The 21,136-nt window shown below is 37.8% G+C and overlaps 1 protein-coding gene across 15 annotated transcripts in view; it reads left to right on the forward strand.

Moving 5' to 3' along the window:
- Positions 1-20,240, forward strand: part of LOC127956348 (membrane-associated guanylate kinase, WW and PDZ domain-containing protein 2) — a 185,026-nt gene extending 164,786 nt beyond the window's left edge. For 3 of the 15 annotated variants that reach the window (XM_052554189.1, XM_052554194.1, XM_052554192.1), the window contains 10 exons: positions 902-943; positions 1,693-1,808; positions 1,948-2,140; positions 4,170-4,433; positions 4,760-4,945; positions 6,196-6,481; positions 7,556-7,772; positions 7,928-8,071; positions 10,209-10,347; positions 14,887-20,240. In XM_052554189.1, coding sequence (XP_052410149.1) covers positions 902-943; positions 1,693-1,808; positions 1,948-2,140; positions 4,170-4,433; positions 4,760-4,945; positions 6,196-6,481; positions 7,556-7,772; positions 7,928-8,071; positions 10,209-10,347; positions 14,887-15,587 — 2,288 coding nt within the window. In that variant the 3' untranslated portion in view covers positions 15,588-20,240. Of the gene's footprint in view, positions 1-901; positions 944-1,692; positions 1,809-1,947; positions 2,141-4,169; positions 4,434-4,759; positions 4,946-6,195; positions 6,482-7,555; positions 7,773-7,927; positions 8,072-10,208; positions 10,348-11,960; positions 12,072-14,886 lie in introns of all 15 variants that reach the window. The other 12 variants (XM_052554196.1, XM_052554203.1, XM_052554198.1 and 9 more) reach the window with 8 other exon arrangements.
- Positions 20,241-21,136: the final 896 nt, after the last annotated feature.

The following is a 21,136-nucleotide window of genomic DNA, read 5'->3' on the forward strand; positions in this document are numbered from 1 at the left end:
CATGCTTTTCTTTTTGAATGCAAAGAAAATGATTTAACCATTTTATATACAGTGGATTAACAAACAGCAACATTGAACTACATAAGTTGTATTGAAACATTTCAAACCATGCCAAATGTCTCTCGGAGACTTGCTTGAACACGAATCATTTAATTCTGAACTGATTAATTTCAAAAGAGCTCATCTGAATCAAATGAATAAAACTCTAATGCAACTGAGGTTTAAATTAGAGAGCTTAACATCTTAACGCTATTGAACTTATGTCATGCCACAAGCAGAGGGCACAAAAGCAACCTGCTGCTGCAGTTAAATGAAAAGCATGCAAATCATCACAATATACAGAATACTGTATACATTATATTGGTTAGATATCACGAAAATAGTGGTTGCAAATATTGACCAGCTCTAGAAGAGATGCAGATGAAGTTGCAAGAATGATGCAGTTGAAGATCAGGCTCCCTTTCTGAATCAGAATCAGGCTCAAGCTTGCACCTAGTTCAAATGCAATATACATACAGGATAATACATGGCCGTGTAGGTTTTCGGGAAGAAATGCAGTGCCTGTCTGCTCTGAGCCAGGAGATGAACTAGAGTTCTAAGATATCGTACAATTATAGAGAACTGACTTCATGCATCCACTGAAAAACAGCAGTTGAATGAAAAGTCAATCAGAATTGTGAAATTCCAATAATTTTGTTATCAATAATATCATGATGAAGTGTGCTTTCAGTGCATTTTTTGTGGGCACTGTGTATTCACATATATCTTCAGTGCTTTGTAGCTGTTGGGCATTATATTAGTGAGACAGGTGATGTATATATTGTAGTTCGTATATTTCCAGGTGTGTGTGTTTATATAAGCAGTGATTTATGGGCTGTCCTTGTATCTCTCCCTTTCTTAGAGCCAGGGCTTCCTCGAGCAGCTCTCCCAGCTGACCCTTCCGGTGAGTAAATATATCTACACCCAAAACAGAAACCATCTGACAGAAGGAGTTCTGCATAAAGTAAAGTCTGAAAGTTTAAAAAGCATTTTTTTTATATCCAGTTTTCATGACCTCTATACACTTTTTTTAAATATATATTTGGTATAAAGTTTGGTCTTCCGCAGAATGACTTCTTTTTCAGCATTATTATTATCAAAAATATATATTTTTGATAAATCATATGCAATTTATTTAAAAAAATAAATAATTAATTAATTAATTTACACTGAGTTTTAAGGACATTTCTTTCATTTAAACTAGCTCTACTAAAAAGAAACTGTTCGATATTTTTATGCCTTATGATTTGCATACTAAAAACATCCATAGGTACATTAAATAAAAGTCCAATAAAATCTCTAAAATCTAAGTATATATAATTTTGTATAATAAAAAATATTAAGATATAATTTGTTTAAATACAGCTATTGTGACATGTAAAAAAAAAAAAAAAAAAAGATTGAGAGAAATAATGGAGATAATAGTTGTATTTTTTTTACTGGCTTTTGCCACTTATCACTCTCACTGCTTTAATAATGAACCTCTCAATGAGGTCCAAGAACATAAAATGAATGATTTTACAAATTATAAGTACTCGATGAACAGAAATGGGGGTCCTAAATGTCATCCAGAACACTAAATTACACTTGAAGGATGAGATTATTCTGGAGAAATGACTAAATTGTGAGATAAATGTGTGCTTTCATTGACAGTATCAGATTTCCAGGAGGTGGAGGTGCACCTGCACAGGCAGAAGTCCGGTTTCGGCTTCAGGATCCTGGGCGGAGAGGAACCAGGGCAGCCTGTGAGTCTGGAGGCTCAGGAGAAGGCTCGTACTCTAGGAATAACCACATGCTTCCTAAACCAGAGCTCACTGCCATTTGCTAATATAGCGCATTTGTTCGTCCACTTTAGTTTCTGTATGCATCTTAAAGAGAGTCTGTAGTTACAGTGCTATGCATGTACAGATCCTGATTGGTGCAATCATCGAGAAGAGCCCAGCAGATAAAGACGGGCGTCTCCGACCAGGAGATGAGCTGATGTCAGTCGATGGGATCCCTGTGACTGGAAAACCCCACCGTTACGTCATTGACCTCATGCATGGGGCGGCCCGGACTGGACAGGTTAAACTCACTGTACGAAGGAGAATTCAGACCACAGGTGAGAAATGTTTCCATCCACCCATTTTTATGCCCATTTTGGAATATCACACAAATAATTGCTGGAAGGAAATGTCAAGATGCGCATACATTCTAAAAATGTGCATAAAAATCTAATGTGCACTATTGAGTTGGATAAACTTTTTGTTCAATAAGAAAAAATGCGCAATAAACTATGATGGAATCACTTTTAACGAATAAATTCAACCATGTGGATCAAAAAAGTCATGTGACCAATCTCATTGCACAAGGTGCAACTAATTTATTATGTGTGAAAATTATAATATTAAGTGGCTTCTCCTACTTTTCTTGGTGCTACTTAATGCCAGTTAGTCAGGAAGTGGTGATCATGTTTTTTTGACTCGTTGGATTGACCGGAGCTTTATTCGCAACTGTTTTATGCAGTATTTCAGATTCGCACTTTAGTTAAATTTGAATCTTTGGATGGAAATAGATATTGTCCAACAGTGAACGTTTTTTTTTTTTTTTTTTTTTTAAATACAGTGTCATATCTATTGTTTTTAATAGCAATTTATGGTGGAAATTATATTTTTAATATTTTGAGTGGAATGTGGCCAACTTCTTTGTCTTGCTAAGGCTAATTTTATTAAGGCTACATTATATGTATCCAAAAAAAAAAAAAAAAACACAGTTGAACAAATACTTAAATATAAACAGTTTTCTGCATAATAGTACAAATGTTACAGCTTGACTGGAAATGACATGCAATCATAATATTAAAAGTCGGGGGGGGCTTTAACACCATGCAAGCAAGATAGCAAAACACATTCAACTATTTATTTGTTCAGTCTGAACAAATATGTGATATTGAACATTTGTATTTTCGTTGTCATACAATAAATAATGAAATAGTAAATGTTTATTTCAGCTTTTTTTTATTTTTTAGCTTGTCATAGTTCTAAATATAATAATTTATTTTTTTATATATATATATATATAAATATATATATATAGTTTAAAGGGATACTCTGCCCCAAAATGAAAATTTTGTCATTAATCACTTACAGTTTTCTTCTTCTGAACACAATTTGTGATATTTTGGATGAAAACCTGGAGGCTTGAGACTGTCCCATTAACTGCCAAGTAAATTAAACTGTCAAGGTCCAGAAAGGTATGAAATACAGCGTCAGAATAGTCCATCTGCCATAAGTGTTTCAACCATAACGTTATGAAGCGACGAGAATACTTGTTGTAAGCGAAGAAAACAAAAAAAAAACTTTATTCAATAATTCCTTTGTCAACAGTCTCCTCTGTCTCTCTCCATATCACCGTATGCTCTTCAGTATCAGCCGTGCAACAATGATGCACTGTTTTCTTTCAAATCAAAGCTAAGTATACATAGAAACAGCACATTCCTGGGGCATGGCTGATACATAAGAGCATATATGCAGCATACAGTTATATGGAGAATTGTTACGGTTGAAACACTGATGGCAGATGGACTATTCTGACGATATCTTTCATACCTTTCTGGACCTTGACACTGTTATTTACTTGGCAGTCTAAAAAAATGATGGTAGTATGATACAAAGTTTCCAGTGTGGTTTTAATATTACGTTGGTATATCAAAAGAGACCATTTGTTTTAATAGTAATAAACCCTTGAGGCAAGAATCTCCCTGAAGTTGAAGAAACAACCTTTAAAGGTTAAAGCTTGTTATTTCCTGACAGTTACAGCAATTATAGATTTTTGCAAAGTATATATTCTTGTTACATGAAAAAGTTAATAAAGGTGATTGAGGTAATGAAGCAGGATCTGTATATACTGTACTGTACCTCTGCTGCTTATCATGTGTTTCTCTCTCTCTCCCTCTCTCGTCCACTCGGTCTCTTAATTCTTGGTGTAGCTGAGGCTCAGATTTTGTGCTCTCTCAAGCTCTACCTTCCTCTTCCTTCCTTCTGTCTGACTCATCCTCTCAGTCTTATCTACTCTGGACAATCGTTTATCACCCATATAGCCGTGTTCCTTTTATTTCAGACTAATTTTCTTTCTCGCTCTGTTATCTTCAGGTGAACCCTGTCCAGAGAACGGCCGCAGCCCTGGATCGACCCAGCACAGTTCCCCCAGGAGTGACTTCAACTCCAGAATGTTCTGTAACAACTCCGCCCCCTCTCAAAACTCCGCCCCATCCACCACAGGCTCCTCCCCTCCAGACAATGTAGCCAATCAGAATCTGCAGCCTAGTGATGTCACCATCCAGCGCAAGGAAAGCGAAGGGTTCGGGTTCGTTATTATCAGCTCCCTGAACAGGCCTGAAACCGCGGCTGCTGCGGGTAAGGAATTATTATTTTTGTACACTTCACATACTTCAACTTATTTTCAATCTGGGACATTCCTTTACTGCTATAGCTCACTCAGGTTGGCTGCTCCAAAGGGTCATAGTGACTTTAAAAATGCAGTATGTCCTTTTAAACTGGTTTATTAATAATGGATGCACTTCTGTTTGAGGGCTGAAGAGGCTAGTTACAATGTTCTAATGCAACGCCCACGCTCGTATATAAAAAGAGATCCACTATCAGGAAGGACAGAGTGCGGATAGAGAGCTCTCTCGATGTATTACGTAAAAAGTATTTGTGTGTGTGTGTGTGTGTGTTGTTAGCCGTGCCTCATAAGATCGGCCGCATCATTGAAGGAAGTCCAGCAGACCACTGTGGGAAGCTCAAGGTTGGAGATCGCATATTGGCTGTCAACAATCAGTCTATCGTCAACATGCCGCATGCCGACATCGTCAAACTGATCAAGGACGCCGGACTCAGCGTCACACTCAGGATCATCCCTCAGGAGGGTGAGTTGATGCCTGTGGAACTGATTCTTCCGCAAATATTGATTCTTCACTAATTCTGCTACTGATTTTGATGTTAAACTATTTTCTTGTATCTCAGTTTAATGTGCAGAGACAGCTATAAGTAAACCATTTATTGGTTGACTTCCTGAACATTACTCTGACATGTCAAATGTCTTAACCAACAGTGAGTTTGGGCGGGACTACCTGTTTTTCTTGACAATGGAAGAAGTTGGGGCTGTGTCTTTAAAGGAGTACTGTAGCTTTAAGGAGCCCCTGACTTTTGTTTGTAAAAATTAAGTTATCCTTGTACAGTTGTAATTTTAGAATTTGAAATGCTGTTACTGTTTTTTTCTGAATCGTAGTTTGTGTTAAAGCTAGAGGGTCTGTATTAAAGGGTAAATGTTAAATCACAAAAAGTCATACAGGTTTGTAATGAAATGAAGGTGAATAAATGATAACAGAATTTTCATTTTTGAGTGAACTATCCTTTTGAAATGCAAATGTACTAAACGGTTGCACTGCTTGTTTAAGATGCAGTATTTCAGCACAAGCCACCAGAAATCCACTTTAAAAGGATATTTCACCCCAAAATGAAAATTCTGTTATTAATTACTCACCCTCATGTCATTCCAAAAACGTGAGATCTTAGTTCATCATCAAAGCACAAATTAAGATATTTTTGATGAATTCTAAGAGCTCTCATACCCTCCCATAGACAAAACCGCAACTGTAATGTTCCCAGGTCCAGAAACGTAGTAAGGACATCTGTAAAACAGTCCATATGATATCAATGGATTGACTTCAATTTTGCAAAGCTACTAGAAAAACTTTTTGGGGTGAACTAACCCTTCAACTCCTCAATTGCATTCTTTTTCATGCACCCATGTTTCCTTTGTGTGTAAACTATGTTTGTTATAGATTCTGCCTTATTTAATTTAAGTTTAACGCTGTGTAGTTTAACAAAGTATGCCAGATTATGGCAGTCTGCTGTATACTTCATGAACTAGCGCTCAGAACCAGCCTCCAAAATGGAAACTTGTGCCATGCAAATTGCATTCACAGATTTTGGTCATTTTTGCGATGTTATTGTATTTGCATAATTATTTCAGTGCATTTAGTGGTAAAATAACATACAGTACAAGCAAACTGTACTCATGCAATACTTAAACTATTGCTTTAGTAGTAAAAAAATACCAGTGTAACAAAGAAAATCTCTGAAAATGGCTTAGCTTTTTGTCTCCGTTTTTCAGAGACAAACAGCACACCTTCTGCAGGCAGTTCAGAGAAGCAGAGCCCAATGGCCCAGCCCAGTCCAGTTTGCCAACCCAGCACTGTGAACCAGACCGGTGTTGTACCTCCACCTAACTCCACTCCTCAACCCAACTCTGCACCACAATCAACGCAGCCTACTTCAGAAGCACAACCGAGCCCTGTCACTCAAACCAGCCCAGCCAATCAGCCCAGCTCAGTGACCCAACAGAACCCGCCCACCCAGCCCTCCACAGTGCCAGTACAGATCTACAGCCATGAGAACAGGCAAGCCACCAAGAAAATTACATTATTACTTACATTTTATAAGGTGGTGTACTAGTTTTACCATTGCTATGTGAGATTTCATGGGGTGAAACCAAGTCATTTCAATAGAAATCCATACAGTATGATCATTAATTTTGTGTGAGGGTAAAATCAATAAAAAATTGCTGCAGAAATCTGCTTAGTTTGAAAGTGTGAATCGCTATGTTAGCTTTTCTTGTTCTTTTTGCTGGCTAATGTTACCACACCCTTGTATGTTATGACTGATATTAAAACATTTAAAAAATGTACACTAAATAATTTCAAATATTATTTTAAATGCTAATGGATTTGAGACATCACAGCATTCTTATGTACTGCATGAAGGATATATATTTTGCTGGAAATTACTGTTAATCAATATGGAGCTGAAATATTGTACATCCCTAATAATTTGAATGGGTGAATTCAACTCAAACTTGTTTTGTATTCAAGTTAAACTTGGCAAAAGTTCGCTATTTATGGAGTGAATCTGAACCTCTCCGACTCACAGACTCTCTCTCACTATTAGGTTGTTGCGTAAAATCACTTATCTCTTACAGAACTGAATAATTTACCTACATGGCTCTTTAAAACAGTTTTTAATCATTTATACACCCTGCAGGGACCAATGATTTCACTTCCTCTCCATACTCACTCAAGTTTCAATATACACCCAAAAGCTCCTCAGGCTTTGCCATTTTCAACAGAACATTATCCTACATTAAACTTTAAAATTCATTAGAGTTGTAGCTCCGTCAGAGGTAAGTTGGTTTTGACGGCATCCGCTGGAAAACAGACATAAACAGAGTAAATATTATGAGAGAATCTCCTTATTCTTGTATGTGTGTATATATATATATATATATATATATATATATATATATATATATATATATATATATATATATTGCAGCATTTGCTGTTGATAAAAACTATAATACTATTTTAAATTTTGACAAAGTTTGACAAAAAATTGCCATAAACACTCCATAGAAGTAGTGCAAGTCAAATGTTTGCAACCAAATGCCATTGGTTCTGCTCTGATTGGTTGTTCAGCTACAGGTCAGAGGTAAAAGCAAGACAGGATGTAAAACCTGATATTCGACAGCCGTTCACTGATTACCGCCAACCCCCGGTGGACTACCGACACCCTCCTGTAGCAGACTACCGACAGCCACCAACGCTTGATTACAGACACCCCCCACTGCTGGACTACAGGCAGCTGTCCACTGACCCTCGCACCTTCCCCTTACCGGACTACAGGATGCCACAGGTAGCTTTCAAACACTGAATGCACAGAAATGCACACTGATATCGTATGTTCATCACTGAAATGTCTTATGTGGCACTGACAGTTCATTTCCATAAACGATGTGTTTTGCATGCCCATTAAATGTCCATAATAGATGTCCAATCGTGTGCTTGCAGGATTTTGATTTCTTCACGGTTGAGCTGGAAAAGGGAATGAAGGGTTTTGGCTTTAGTATCCGTGGAGGCCGCGAGTATAAGATGGATCTGTTCGTTCTGCGATTGGCTGAAGATGGACCAGCAATACGCAATGGCAGAATGAGGGTGAGATCTATCTGTCTGTCTATCTATCTATCTATCTATCTATCTATCTATCTATCTATGTCTCCATCCAACTATCTGTCTATCTGTCTGTCTGTCTATCCATCCATCCATCAATCCATCAAACCATCCATCATCTGTCCGTCCGTCCGTCCATCCATCCATTCATCCATCCACCCACCCACAGTCTGTCTGTCTCCCTGTCCTTCCATCCATCCATCTTTTCATTCATCCATCCATTATCTTTCTGTCTATCTCTGTCTATTGGTCTGTCCATTCGTCGATCCATCCATCCATCGTCTGTCTTTCGATCTATCCATCCATCCATCCATACATCCATCATCTGTCTCTCTATCTGTCTACCTGTCCTTCTGTCCATCCATCCATCTTTTCATTCATCCATCCATCATCTGTCTGTATATCTCTATGTCTGTCCGTTCATCAATCTATCCATCGATCCATTTTCTGTCTGTATGCCTGTCTTTCCATCCATCCATCCATCCATCCATCATCTTTCTTTCTGTCTGCCTGTCTTTCTGTCCATCCATCCATCCATCATCTGTATGTCTCTCTCTGTCTTTTGGTCTGTCCATCCATCCATCCATCCATCCATCCATCCATCTATCATCTGTCTATCTCTGTTTGTCTGTCCGTTAATCCATCCAATTCTCTATGTCTATCTATCTATCCATCCATCCATCTATCTTGTTCTGCTGCTGTTCTGTTGTTTGTTCAGCTCATATCCGTAATGAAGATGTCAGAGCTAATGTGAATAAAACAGTCCCTCTAGGATATTCTAGCTCTCATAACAGCCTTTCACATTTAGTCCATTACCTGCAGATCACACACAGTGACCGTTCCCTTCCATTCAAGAGCCTCAGTTCTGACGATAAACGTCATCCTCTCTTCTTTTGGGGCATGAATATATCCACAGCACAAAATGCCTTTTGAATTTATAATTAGTTTGTGGTGAAACAGACCCATGGTATTTAAAAAGTCCATTAAGCATGAAGTCATTCAGCCCCCAGCAGACTCTGCTGCTGCTGTAGATTTCCACACATACCCTCTAGATACACCAAAAACATAAGAGAGCTGCTGACGCTGCTAGCAGCAATGCTTTTACTAACACTCTCCACCACAGAGGTCAGAGGAACCGGCCCCAAACATAGTGTAGGAAAAAAAGAACGAGACACTTCTGTCAGTAATGAGAGAGTTGAGGTTAATACGGCTGTCTGCCCCTCATTCAAACAAGATCTTAACGAGTCAGAAAAAACTTGCCGCCCATCACTGGCAGCGACCTGCCCGGACTTCCACATTATCCAGACCATTTGAGAGGAATTCTCCATTTGTTACTATAATTGGCTCGTTCTTTTTCCCCAGCCCCTGGCCAATTAGTCCACAGACGCAAGACAAGTTCAATGCACCCACTTGCTCAGCATCAGTATACGCTTCTCCAATATTTTCATTATTATACAGCCTTCAGGAAGAATATTATAGTATTATTTTTTTACACCCATATATTCCTCTTATAACCAAGATGCAGAATTAATGCTCAATCATTTTTTTATCATATGTTTATGCAATAATTAGTATTTTTTTAAGTTATGTTTTCTTTCATAATAGCAAACTATTCATAGGCTACTGCAATAAAAAAAAACATTATGCATTGTTATATAAAATTTAGAAGGATCACAACAGAAAGTAATGACTTTATTTTTAACATAACACTTAAAAATGAAAACTATCTTAGCCCACACACAAATGAGACCTACGGACTATGCATAATAACAGGAATATTGCTCACAGCAAATGATCTGACAGTAATTTTCTTGAAATGTATTGTTAAAGGCACTCATTCATGACTGCTAATGCCGAAACAGGCAACACGAGTTATGGACCTATATTGATCCTACTGAATAATTATCCTTAATAAATGATAGTCTTATTAATTGTATCATTAAAACCAGAGATGGTGCAATTTAAAGTTGAAAATAAAATAATTACTGTTGTTCTGTCACATCTGTCTCCGCAATCTTAGGTATCTGAATGCTAGATAAACGTTCTGGAGAGTAGGCTGTTTGCTCAGAATGGATTTTCCATCAAAAACACTTTTTCAAGTCGTATCTTGTCTGTTTTGCAGGTTGGTGATCAGATCATTGAAATAAATGGGGAGAGCACGAGGGATATGACCCACGCTCGGGCCATCGAGCTCATCAAATCGGGTGGCCGTAGAGTTCGCCTGCTGCTCAAGAGAGGCACGGGGCAGGTCCCTGAATATGGTAGGTTTACATTGGCTGTCTGAACACGTGCCTTACTGCTCACAATTGTCTACAGTATTAGCTCACTTAGTTTACAGGGCCTCAAGAGATTACAAAACAAATCTTTGGAGGAGGTGGTGTTTTATTGGGTAATGTATAAAGAAATGTATAACAAAGCGGATTGGCAGGAGATCACAGCATACATTTAGAAATATGTTGTGAAATAACTTATTCACACCAGGAGGACAATATGTGCAGGTGACAGGTTTGATCTGATATTAATATTCTGCACTCGATGGAATTTCTAGTAACGTTAGATCATTTTAGAAAAAAAGGTCACCATCAGTTGCAATTTTTCGCAATTGCTTTAGCTCTTAAAAGGGTCATGAACTGCCTTTGTTTTTTTTTATTTTGTACTGTTATCTGAGGTCCACTAATAATGTTATCAAGATTTTTGGCATCAAAACACATAATTTAGTTACGACATTACTGTCAGAACCAATATTGTCAACACAGCATCATCTTTAGATTCAGTCTTTGTAAAAAATCTTGCTTTGAATTGAGCCTTGTTTGTAAACGAATTTGTGGGAAAATGAAATGAACAGAGGACCAAGTTCTTACTGACGCGGTGTGGATCTTCATTAAAAATAAAGTTCATTCACTCATTCCTAACGTTGGGATCAGAAGGAAGACTTCTTGATGGAACTTGTCCCTGCACTCTTGCTGTCTTCACAGTCTTTCTAGTAAACACTAAATGCACGAATCGGTGGGCGGGGCTAAACAGTCAGTGATGTAGAAGCAGACGTTGATCTTCTTCTGCGGAGGATGTGCTTATTCACACTATGACATCTTAGAGTAGAACATTCCCCAAGCTGTCATTGTGGCCGACTGGCTTCAATATAATCTGTTTTTAGACTAACTATAACATTTTGAGTTCGGAAACGTACGGGATGTGTTTTTAGTACAATGACCTCTTATATATTAAAAAATCAAGGGAATTTTGGTTTCTCAGTTCATGACCCTTTTAAAATTCTCTAAACTGTAAGTAGAACTATCAAAAATGTTTGTTTTATGGGAAATGACAACACAAGATGTAGTAACTCAACCACAAATGTAATTCATGCTTCACAACCTAGTAATTGTGTCATTAAATTGGCTAATAGCACCGAAATTAAAGATTGATCAACCCCTGGAAAGTTATATATATATATATATATATATATATATATATATATATATATATATATAATTTAGTGTCATATTTATTAAGAAATTCAAATGTTGTAAAAGTAACAAACTGTTCAATGATCTGAACTTACTGTTTTGAGAGAGAGAGAAAAATCTCGTTCGAGAATTGAGCCAAGCGATTGAGAAAAACCATTCTCTTGTACACTAATATTTAATAACTCTGAAAATTTTCCTGCTAACACAACATTTCTTTAACATGACTGTGACAGCATGCTCTTTGTATTAATGCAGATATAGCAAGTCTTCTTCTCTTTCATCAGTTTTATGGCTGTCAGTAAATAGTTCTCACTTCCGTTCTCAATTTTCCTCACTGAATACTATCTCTACACTGATCTTAATATTGTCTTAGCCTGTGGCTACTGTTCTAACCCTAATGATTGGTCTAGGTTGTTACTTCGCCTCTTATAGGAATGGTACCTTCCAGTCTCTCCATGTGCATGAAAAGTGACAACCATGGTTCCCCCTATTTCTTCCTAATGGGCCATCCTAAAGACACGGTTTGTAACAGAGTGCATGCATTCTAACACACCAGTCATCATTCATTCTCGGAGTGCTGTGGTTTGGATTGTTGTTTTTTATATCTATTTTTTTGTTTGTTTGTTTGTTTGTTTAAATTTATGAGTATATATATATATATACAGTAGTTTTACATTGTGTATTTTATATCTGTGTTAGTGAATGTACTGTAACTCACAGCTGTGAGAAAATGGTTATTTCAGTGTATATTTTGAGCAATGACTGATAAATTAATTATTGAACTGATAATTTGAAGCAAACAAGTACACTTATTCACATAAATGAATCAAATTTCCCAAGTTTATTGCTATTTTAAATAAATTTAAATCAGAGATATGTCTGCATTACCGCTCTAACATTCAAGTTGCAAGCAAAACTTGCCTACTGCTGTAGTCTTAAATCCTATGAGCTCCTAATAGCCATTGAAACAACCCTATGCGTACTCGCCTTTGAATTCCGCTCACACTTGGCCATCTCTTCTCACGCGTTTAGTATCCCACTGAGATCTCAGTGGCGCCACAGAAACTTAGCTGAAATACAGTCATCATGGGATGGTTGTGTCAGCCTCTACGGTTTTATATTCCATACCTGTCTTCTGTTTCACAGTGAAAAACCCTTTATGAGTTTGGATTCATCTTTTTCCTCTATAGGCCAGTGATTTTTGCTACACTTGGGCCATATAAACAAGAGAAATTGACCCCAGTAGAGAAAGAAACCACTAATGCAGAGACACAATGACACATAATTGTTTACACTTGCCATATTTCCCTGTATTTTAAGCTTAATGATAAAGAGATGCTGTTGTAGGTGTTTGTTTTCATGTGTTGAATTAATGAATTCCCAACCAATGCGCTTGTTTGCACACGTTAAAATGGCCGCCTGGGCGCTTATGTGCTTTGTAGGTAGACAGAAAGCTGAGCAGTCTTCGGTGTATCCTGTGATATACAAGGAGACAGGTAGGATTAGGAATGTATAATGAGAATATTAAGGTTGGTGACCCTCTTTTGTATTGGGAGTCTAAGGAGAGGAAGTGTCACTCCAATATAAGCATCGTGGTGTGAAGTGATGTGGTTGTGTTTGTATGTGTGTGGTTGTGTGGCAGTTAGGCAGATAGCATAAGAAGCGAATGAGAGAACCTGATTATTCCACATCCAGTAGACATGAAACTAACTTACTGGCTGAAAACTATCCATTTCCTGTCAGAAATGGGAGTTGTTTTGGTATGTACTGTATGCAGACAATATCATATAGACGTTTTGAGTTCTTACAAGAAAAGTACTGTGGCATTTCCATTATGCACAGTTGGTAATGGACCATGGAACAGTGCCAAACATACTTTGTGTAATTATTATAATGCAGATCCCATACTATTTGCATTGTGCATCTTAGAAAAAGGCCATGGTAATATCAACGTACTTTGTGACATTTACTTTATTTTTTATTATTTTTTATTTATTTTTTTTTGGGGGGGGGTTACCCAAACAAGTTCAGTGCAAATTCCACCACTCAAACGATTTCATTTGTCATGTAACTCATAGGGCCCTATTTTAACGATCTGAAACGCAAGTACCAAAGTGCCAAGCGCAAGTAACTTTGTGGGCGGGTCTCGTCGCTGTTGCTATTTTCCCGGTGGGATAAATGGCTCTTGCGCCCGACGCAAATCTAAAATGGTTTGGTCTGAAGTAGCTTCATTATTCATAGGTGTGGTTTGGGCGTAACGTGAAATAAACCAATCAGAGCGTCATCCAACATTCCCTTTAAAAGCAGTTGCGCAAGTTCCATTATGGATTGCTATTATTATGGCGTATTTACCAGGCGCACGCCAGGAGCGGTTCACAGCCAAGGAGACTGATGTTCTTGTAAGAGCAGTGAAAGACAGAGAAGTTGTGTTGTATGGGGATGGGAGAATAATTAGCCTGAATAATTTGTAAGCTAGATTTATGCCAATTTTTTCAAATCTTCGTGGCACACCATAATGATTTCCGTCATCTCATGTGTTAATATTTTTTTAGTGTAACAATTTATGATTTGCAAAAATAACTGTTGCATCTGTGTAGATTACATGAGCAAAGTGTATGCGCGTTGTGCACGCTATACATTATGGTCAAGCATGCGCCCTTAGCATAATGAACAACGCGCAACGCGCCACTGACTTTAGACTAGGTTTTTTCTGGTCAGGGGCGCAATTGTTTAATGGAACAGCAAAATAGCACCAGGGATTGTTTGCGCCGGAACACGCCTCCTTTTTTGCGCTGAACCGCCCAGGGAGCGCAAGTTCATTCACTAGTTTAGCGACGTGCTTCTGTGGAGGGAAAAGCGCGCTTTGCATGGGTGAAAAATAGGAATGACACATGCGTCGGTGTACAAAGTCAATTGCGCTGGGTGCAAGATAGGGCCCATAGTGCTAATTGCCTACACAACATTAAAAAAGTTTCTAACCCTAACCTACTGTAAACCTGACCTCATTTTATCATTGGTACTTTGATAGGTAGCATTACTGTTTGTCACTGAATCCATTACCATTTGAACTGAATCCATGAAGTCTGAATTTTCCTTGAGAGGTAACTGCATGATTGAGTTGACAGATGAAATTAGCTTGCAGGGTAGGGATTGCACTCAACTGGTTTGGGGAGTGTTTGGTTCATGTTCGTTAGATAGTAATTCTTTGCCAGTGTTAGCTTAGGTTCCACTAATTCTTACTCTTACTTATTACTTATTCTTACTCTAGTGTGTTTCCAATTGTGCTCCTTTCTGTTTTGGTTTAAATGTTTGTGTGACTGTTCCATGCTTTCCCAGCAGATAATCCCGCCCCCTGGGATGCTCACACTACAGCCTTCGCAAGTCTGTCGGAAGTAGCAGCACCCCTCGACAGCTTATCTAATCCATCAGCTTCTTCTCATGTGAACCCACCCACCAACCCACCTCATACATCGTCCTTGGAAGCAGCAGGTCTAGACTGTTCCCAGGTTCCTAGAGGCCCAGAGAGTAGGGCTCTGGAGCAGGCCAGTGTGGGGAAGAGGTCAGCCCTGGCAGGTGGAGTTGGGGGTGGGACCAAGAAGAGGGAGGGCAACAGAACCAACCATCGCTCAATTGGAGGGAAGAGTCAGCAACAATACATTGATGAACTTGCGGGAGAGCCCAAATCCCATAAAGGCAGCCGGTCAAAGTCCAAGGAGCGCAGGAGGGAGCGGAGCAATACACCATCTCAAAAGCAAGACTCGCCCAAAACTTCTCCAAATGACACCAACATGAATGGGGGAAATGGATGCCTGAATGGTAGCAACAACCAACAAGGAGCTCTGGTCCCATTCAAAGCCCTACCAAAGGAACCAGAGAAAGGGCAAATGAGCCAAGAGAGTCGTCCCAGCCACAACTCCAAGACCAGCAGCTGTGCATCAGGCAGGAAGACCACGGTATCCCCAGGGCCCTGGAAGATCCCTGGTACGGACAAGCTACCCAGTACCTTGCGCTCAGCCACCTCCACCATCAGCAGATAACATCTCATCACGATCTCAGGCCCAAGTTTAGACCTTACTTTCGGCCTTGACTTCTTTTGGACCAACCTTTGGCAATGATCCGCCTTGTTTTGGAACTGGTTGAGCTCTTCTTGATTGCTTTTCACAGGCTTGCTCTTCTCGAAAGAGATAGGATGACTAGGTACCACCCTTGACTAGGTACCATCCTCCCACAATCCTCACTAAAGAACTTTCCATGCATTTCTAGACAGAGCATTTTTTATTTATATTTTAAGTTATTTTAACAGATACAACACCCACCACCTTAAGAACTGGAAGCATTCACTCCAAAAATGGAACCACGGTAGAATGAGTGCTGCATGTAGCGTGCAAAAAGATTCCCAGACTTGTTTGAACTGTTGGGTAAAAGCACTCAAGACTCAGAGATGTAGATGCAGAGAGAACCACTTACTGAGTCTGAACCACCACTGGTGGCTACAGCCATTTTTATACACTTTCATTAAAAAATGAAGAATACTGAAGGAGTTGCCTGACATACAGTTTTTGTGTATTTGAAGAATGAATATGATTAAAGAGATCCTATATGAGTGGACACTTGACTATGAACTCTGCCTTAAAGACTGACCTGCAGATGTCTGTATAAGGGTCGGAAAATGAATATAGAAATAGATATATTATATGACTACATGTATCTGAGACATATTGTAAATACAGTCTTTACACACCATTGTGAGCCCATACTGGAGTACTGATATCATACACAGTGTAAATTAGAAGTGTGTATTCTAAAATTCATTCCTACTCCATTTTAAGGTGCGTTCCCACTGACAGCGATATAAACTTGAGTGGTTGCTAATAGGTGTTCCTACTCAACTTCAATACAGAACTGAAGGAGCCAATGGGCTTTGACCTTATCTTGACTCTCAATCTATTCTCCCTTTATGTGAGTACATGAACAAAGCAATTTGAGTCCAAGGTGATTTCGATGAAATGATTTAATTATGGCAGAGTGCCTTATGCCAGGGGTGTCCAATCTTGCTCCTGGAGGGCCACTGTCCTGTAGAGCTAAGCTCCGATACTAATTATACACACCTGAACCAGCTAATCAAGGTCTTCAGGATATACTAGAAACATCCCGGCAAGTGTGTTGGGGAAGGCTGGAGATAAATTCTGCAGTACATTGACCCTCAAGGATCCAGAGTGAACACCCCTGCCTTATGCTGACCACTTGATGCTTTATTTGAGCTCTAAATCCTAGACAATGACATCAAGACAAAGAAAAACTTAGGCTGCTATAAATTCATTGGAGTACTTGTTCCGTAGAAACTGTGCAAAAGTAATGCCAGATCTGAATAAGTATGCCATTACATTTGTGTCTCCGAATGCTGATTGGTGTCTAGAGAGACCAGTTTATGTCCACAGTATAGATATATCAGTATAAAATTCAAAGCTATTTTCATACATAGAAAGAGAGGTGAGAGTCTTCTAAAAGAAGTGCAGATATTTATTAATTATATCTTTGACAGGAGTTCAAATGTTTGTTGAGCACTTTGTCTTTAAGTAGACATGTGTACATATAAAATGCTGTGCATCCATGTTATTCATTGCATAAGTTGATTTTCAAAATCCTGTTATGAAACTATGTTTATTATTAAAGGTTGTGTATTGGTAAGTCTCTAGTTCACATGGTTCAGGGCTTCAACACTCTCCAGACAAGCGCCATGCTTGTTGTGAAAACGTTATGCTTGTTGCACCCTTCACAAAAGGGGGATTTTAACAAGCTTGCTAATAGCAAATTCTGAAAGTACATGAAAGAGGTAATGTATGCTTTTGTCATGCAATGTTTTTTTTTTCTTCCTTAGAATGTCATTATCCATCTTGTGCTGTATTTTGATGTATCTACATAGACACAGTCTATCAGCCTCTACTAGCTAGTATACTAAGATGTTAACTTGCTAATCGAAGGCTAACTGAAAACACAAAGAACCAATTAAAAGGTCTCAGATTATGGAATTTCTTTGACATTTATTTGGTTATGCTTTGAAAAGGCCAAAGTAAATGAGGTTAAAGTTAAAATAGTTTGAACTGTAAGTGTCATGTTAAACGTCGCCACACCCCTTACAAAAGAATTAACCAAAAAAAAAAAAAAAACACGGTTACTAGTTAAAACATGGGAACCACAATTTAACCATGGTTTTGCTTCACTAGCCATAGTTTAACCATGGTATTTGAAGTAAGACTCTGGTTATGAAAATGGTAACCTATTCACCAAAACAAATAAAAAATAAAAACCATGGTTACTAGACTTCTATTATAATTAAACCATGGTTAATTTTCATATGGAACAGCAAGGTGGCTAAAGGCCCGTTGAAACCAAGGATGATAATGATGATCACTATAAAGTTGTAATTATCTTTCTAATTCTGAGAGTGGGGTAATTATACAGTATAACGATGACGCAGAGAATCACTTTCAGAACACATTTTTATTTTTCCATCTGATGAATGATAAAATCACTGACAACCAGAATCAGAATCCACCACTTTCCAATTGAATTAGCATTTAAAGCAGATGGCATAACTGCATTGGACGCTTGCAATAAACATAATGTTATTGTGCACTGACATGGATGCTAACTAAGTTATCATTATATTTATCGTTCTTGGCATGAACAGGACTCTAGATTGATTCTTTGCTCCATTGAATTGATGTAACCAGTTAATGTAACCAACTGGAATGTTAAGCTGTAATGGAACAAACTTTTCATTAACATCTGGACTTCAGATAACATTATTATTCTGTGTTTTCTTTCATAATTCACTTTTTATGAGTTCAATTGTTATTAATGTCACTGTCAGTAGTATATACAGCATTACAGCATTGAAGGTGAAATAGGATTATTTCTGTGCAACTAGTGGCATCCAACTATAGTTCTGGACTGACAAAACAATATGGTCTCATCCAGTTGCATGATTTTGAAGGAGTGTATTAATTGTTTGATTTTATACTGATTTTATAACTGATAGTGGCACAGAAATCACACACACACACATCAAACCCCCATTGTGACTTCATTGTGTATTATTCCTTCAATACTGTGTACAATTATTCACAACTTATAATTTTGTACACTTTAATTCATATATACATGTCAATTCAAGTTCCTGTGAAAAGGACCCCAGACAAGACCTCATCCCTTTTATCCATTGTCATATCATCGTCTCTATTATATTCATCTCCCACAGAAATAAAGCGATGACGGGTTCCACTGACGCTCTTTGACAACTGTTGTATATGACAAGGAGAGCCGACAATGATCTAGTCATTACAAGATAGTGCTAACATTTCCCTGATAAAGACAAATTAATTGAAGCAATCCAAAAATGAGTGTGCCTCTGTGGCTATTACATTCCGAGTGGTACGTCCTTTCGAAATCTCAGACGGACAATGACATTGTCAAAGCAAATGTATTTTCTGTAGAGTGCCAGCAAAGATTTTGTGTGCATATGAATGAGTTGGATCACTAACGCGGTGATATCTCTAGAAATTTGGTTTAAGTACAAAATAAATTTTATGAATAAAGAACAAGGCATCTTAAGACCAGAAAAAACATAGTCCATGCAAGTACACGAATGTAGAAACAAATTTTAGCACATTGTAAATATACATTTCATTGTGCATCCTTAGCATCTATTTTTCGTCATAGCGCTAACAAACCTCCGTACTCAAGGGGGCAACAGAGTTATCTTAACTTGTCTTTACTGTTGAACAATGTGTTGTAAAGTTGCATTCAAACAGTTTTTTGGCTAATTTTTCTGGGTGAAATTCATTTATTTCAATAGAAATCTACACAATACGGATTTTGCGTGAGGGTGGAAAATTTCGCCACAGATTTCGCGACAGGTTCACGTTAGTCTGCTCGGTTTGAAAGTGTCTTCTGAGTCAGCTGAACTTTATACATCGCTTCTAGTGACAATTAACCCATTTTCAGTCTTTCTCTTTCTGAAAATTTAGTAGTGACTTCAAAACTCAGAAACTTCAAACTTTAGCTACATTACAAATGTTGGCCCTAAAAAAAAAACTGACGCTAAATTTTAAAATTAAAAATGCTATGTGTTACATTATGAATTGCATTCTTTTGCAATGCAACAACGAGAAAAAGGGGATTCACTTGCGTAGTTAGCAGCATTTGCATTCATGTACTTGTTTAGGCTGAGTTTCTGGCGTTAGGGTTTATTTTCCTTTGTCATTTTGTAGAGTAGCTAGTGTGTTTAATGAGAGAATAGTGTCAGTGCTTTCACACTGATTTTCCATTGATTTTGTCTTGAGTTTGCCAAATGTTAAAGAGATGTGACCTAAATGATTCAACCTGATAAATAACATGATTTAAGTAAGATGATTAATCAGTAAAGCCATGGAGGCAACGCAATGCTCAAAAGGGGCTCTCTATCACTGTGTAGAACTGAAGGAAACGCGTGGTTCATCCTGTATACAGCTAAAAAACTATAAATATGACACTATGACCTAGTTACAAAAACTGTAAGTGAGATATTTTTATGAAATGCAACTCAATGGATATATACTTACTTTTGCAGAGCTCTTGTTTACTGTATGATATTTACTGAAATACTGTCAAATAAAACCTTGAAATGGTGTAAAGTACTCAAAGTAAAATGCAAGTGTTTTGTGAGTGTTTTATTTAATTGCAGGTCTACACCATTATCCTTCTGCACGATTAACCATGTGATTATGCAACCAGTGGTTAAATGGTCTTTATTTGAAAGGAGATGCTGAAGTGTATGCAGGGTAGCGGTGGCATAATTACACGTTTACTGAAAAGAAACACACACACAAAATAAACTTCACAAGCCAAACTTTGGTTACTGTGCAAAACACTACATGTCAAAGGAACCAGTTTACCTACAATTTTGTTTTGTGGGTGGGTGCTTAAATTTGTACATTTAATTACAAATTAGCTGTAAAAACAGCTCGTTTGGCTTCTTGATACTGTAAACTGGTGTCTTACCATATTATTTTAATGTATTATTTTAATTATGAACACACGTACACTGGTTTGTAGTGCAAACATTTTTAGCATTTACAGCATGTTGTTATTCTTCTCGTTATTGCTACAGTGGCTAATGAACCAGAAATCTTGCACATTCACACACACAAAAAAAAAGACTTACTTCCGCATTGAAAAATAAGGTGGATTAACACAATTTTACTTCTCTGATTGCAAAGCTGGATTTCAGCAGTTAGTACTTCATAACTACAATGTCACATAATGACTAATATTAAGGTCATTCTAATATGCAGATTTGCTCACAAGTAACATTTCTTACTATTAGTGTTGAAAAATGTTATGCTGCTCAATATATTTTGCGGAATCAGGGTTCTTTAAGAAATATAAATGTCAAAACCACTTAGATGATTTATTTAAAATATAAATCTCGCAATACTGACTTTTTTCTCTCAATTGTGAGTTATAGTTGCAAGATATAACCCCCCCCCCCCCCCCCAAAAAGGCAGAATTGCAAGTTTATATCTTGCATTTCTGACTTTAGAAA

The sequence above is a fragment of the Carassius gibelio genome, chromosome B4, assembly GCF_023724105.1.
Source record: "Carassius gibelio isolate Cgi1373 ecotype wild population from Czech Republic chromosome B4, carGib1.2-hapl.c, whole genome shotgun sequence".
Taxonomy (NCBI): Eukaryota; Metazoa; Chordata; class Actinopteri; order Cypriniformes; family Cyprinidae; genus Carassius; species Carassius gibelio.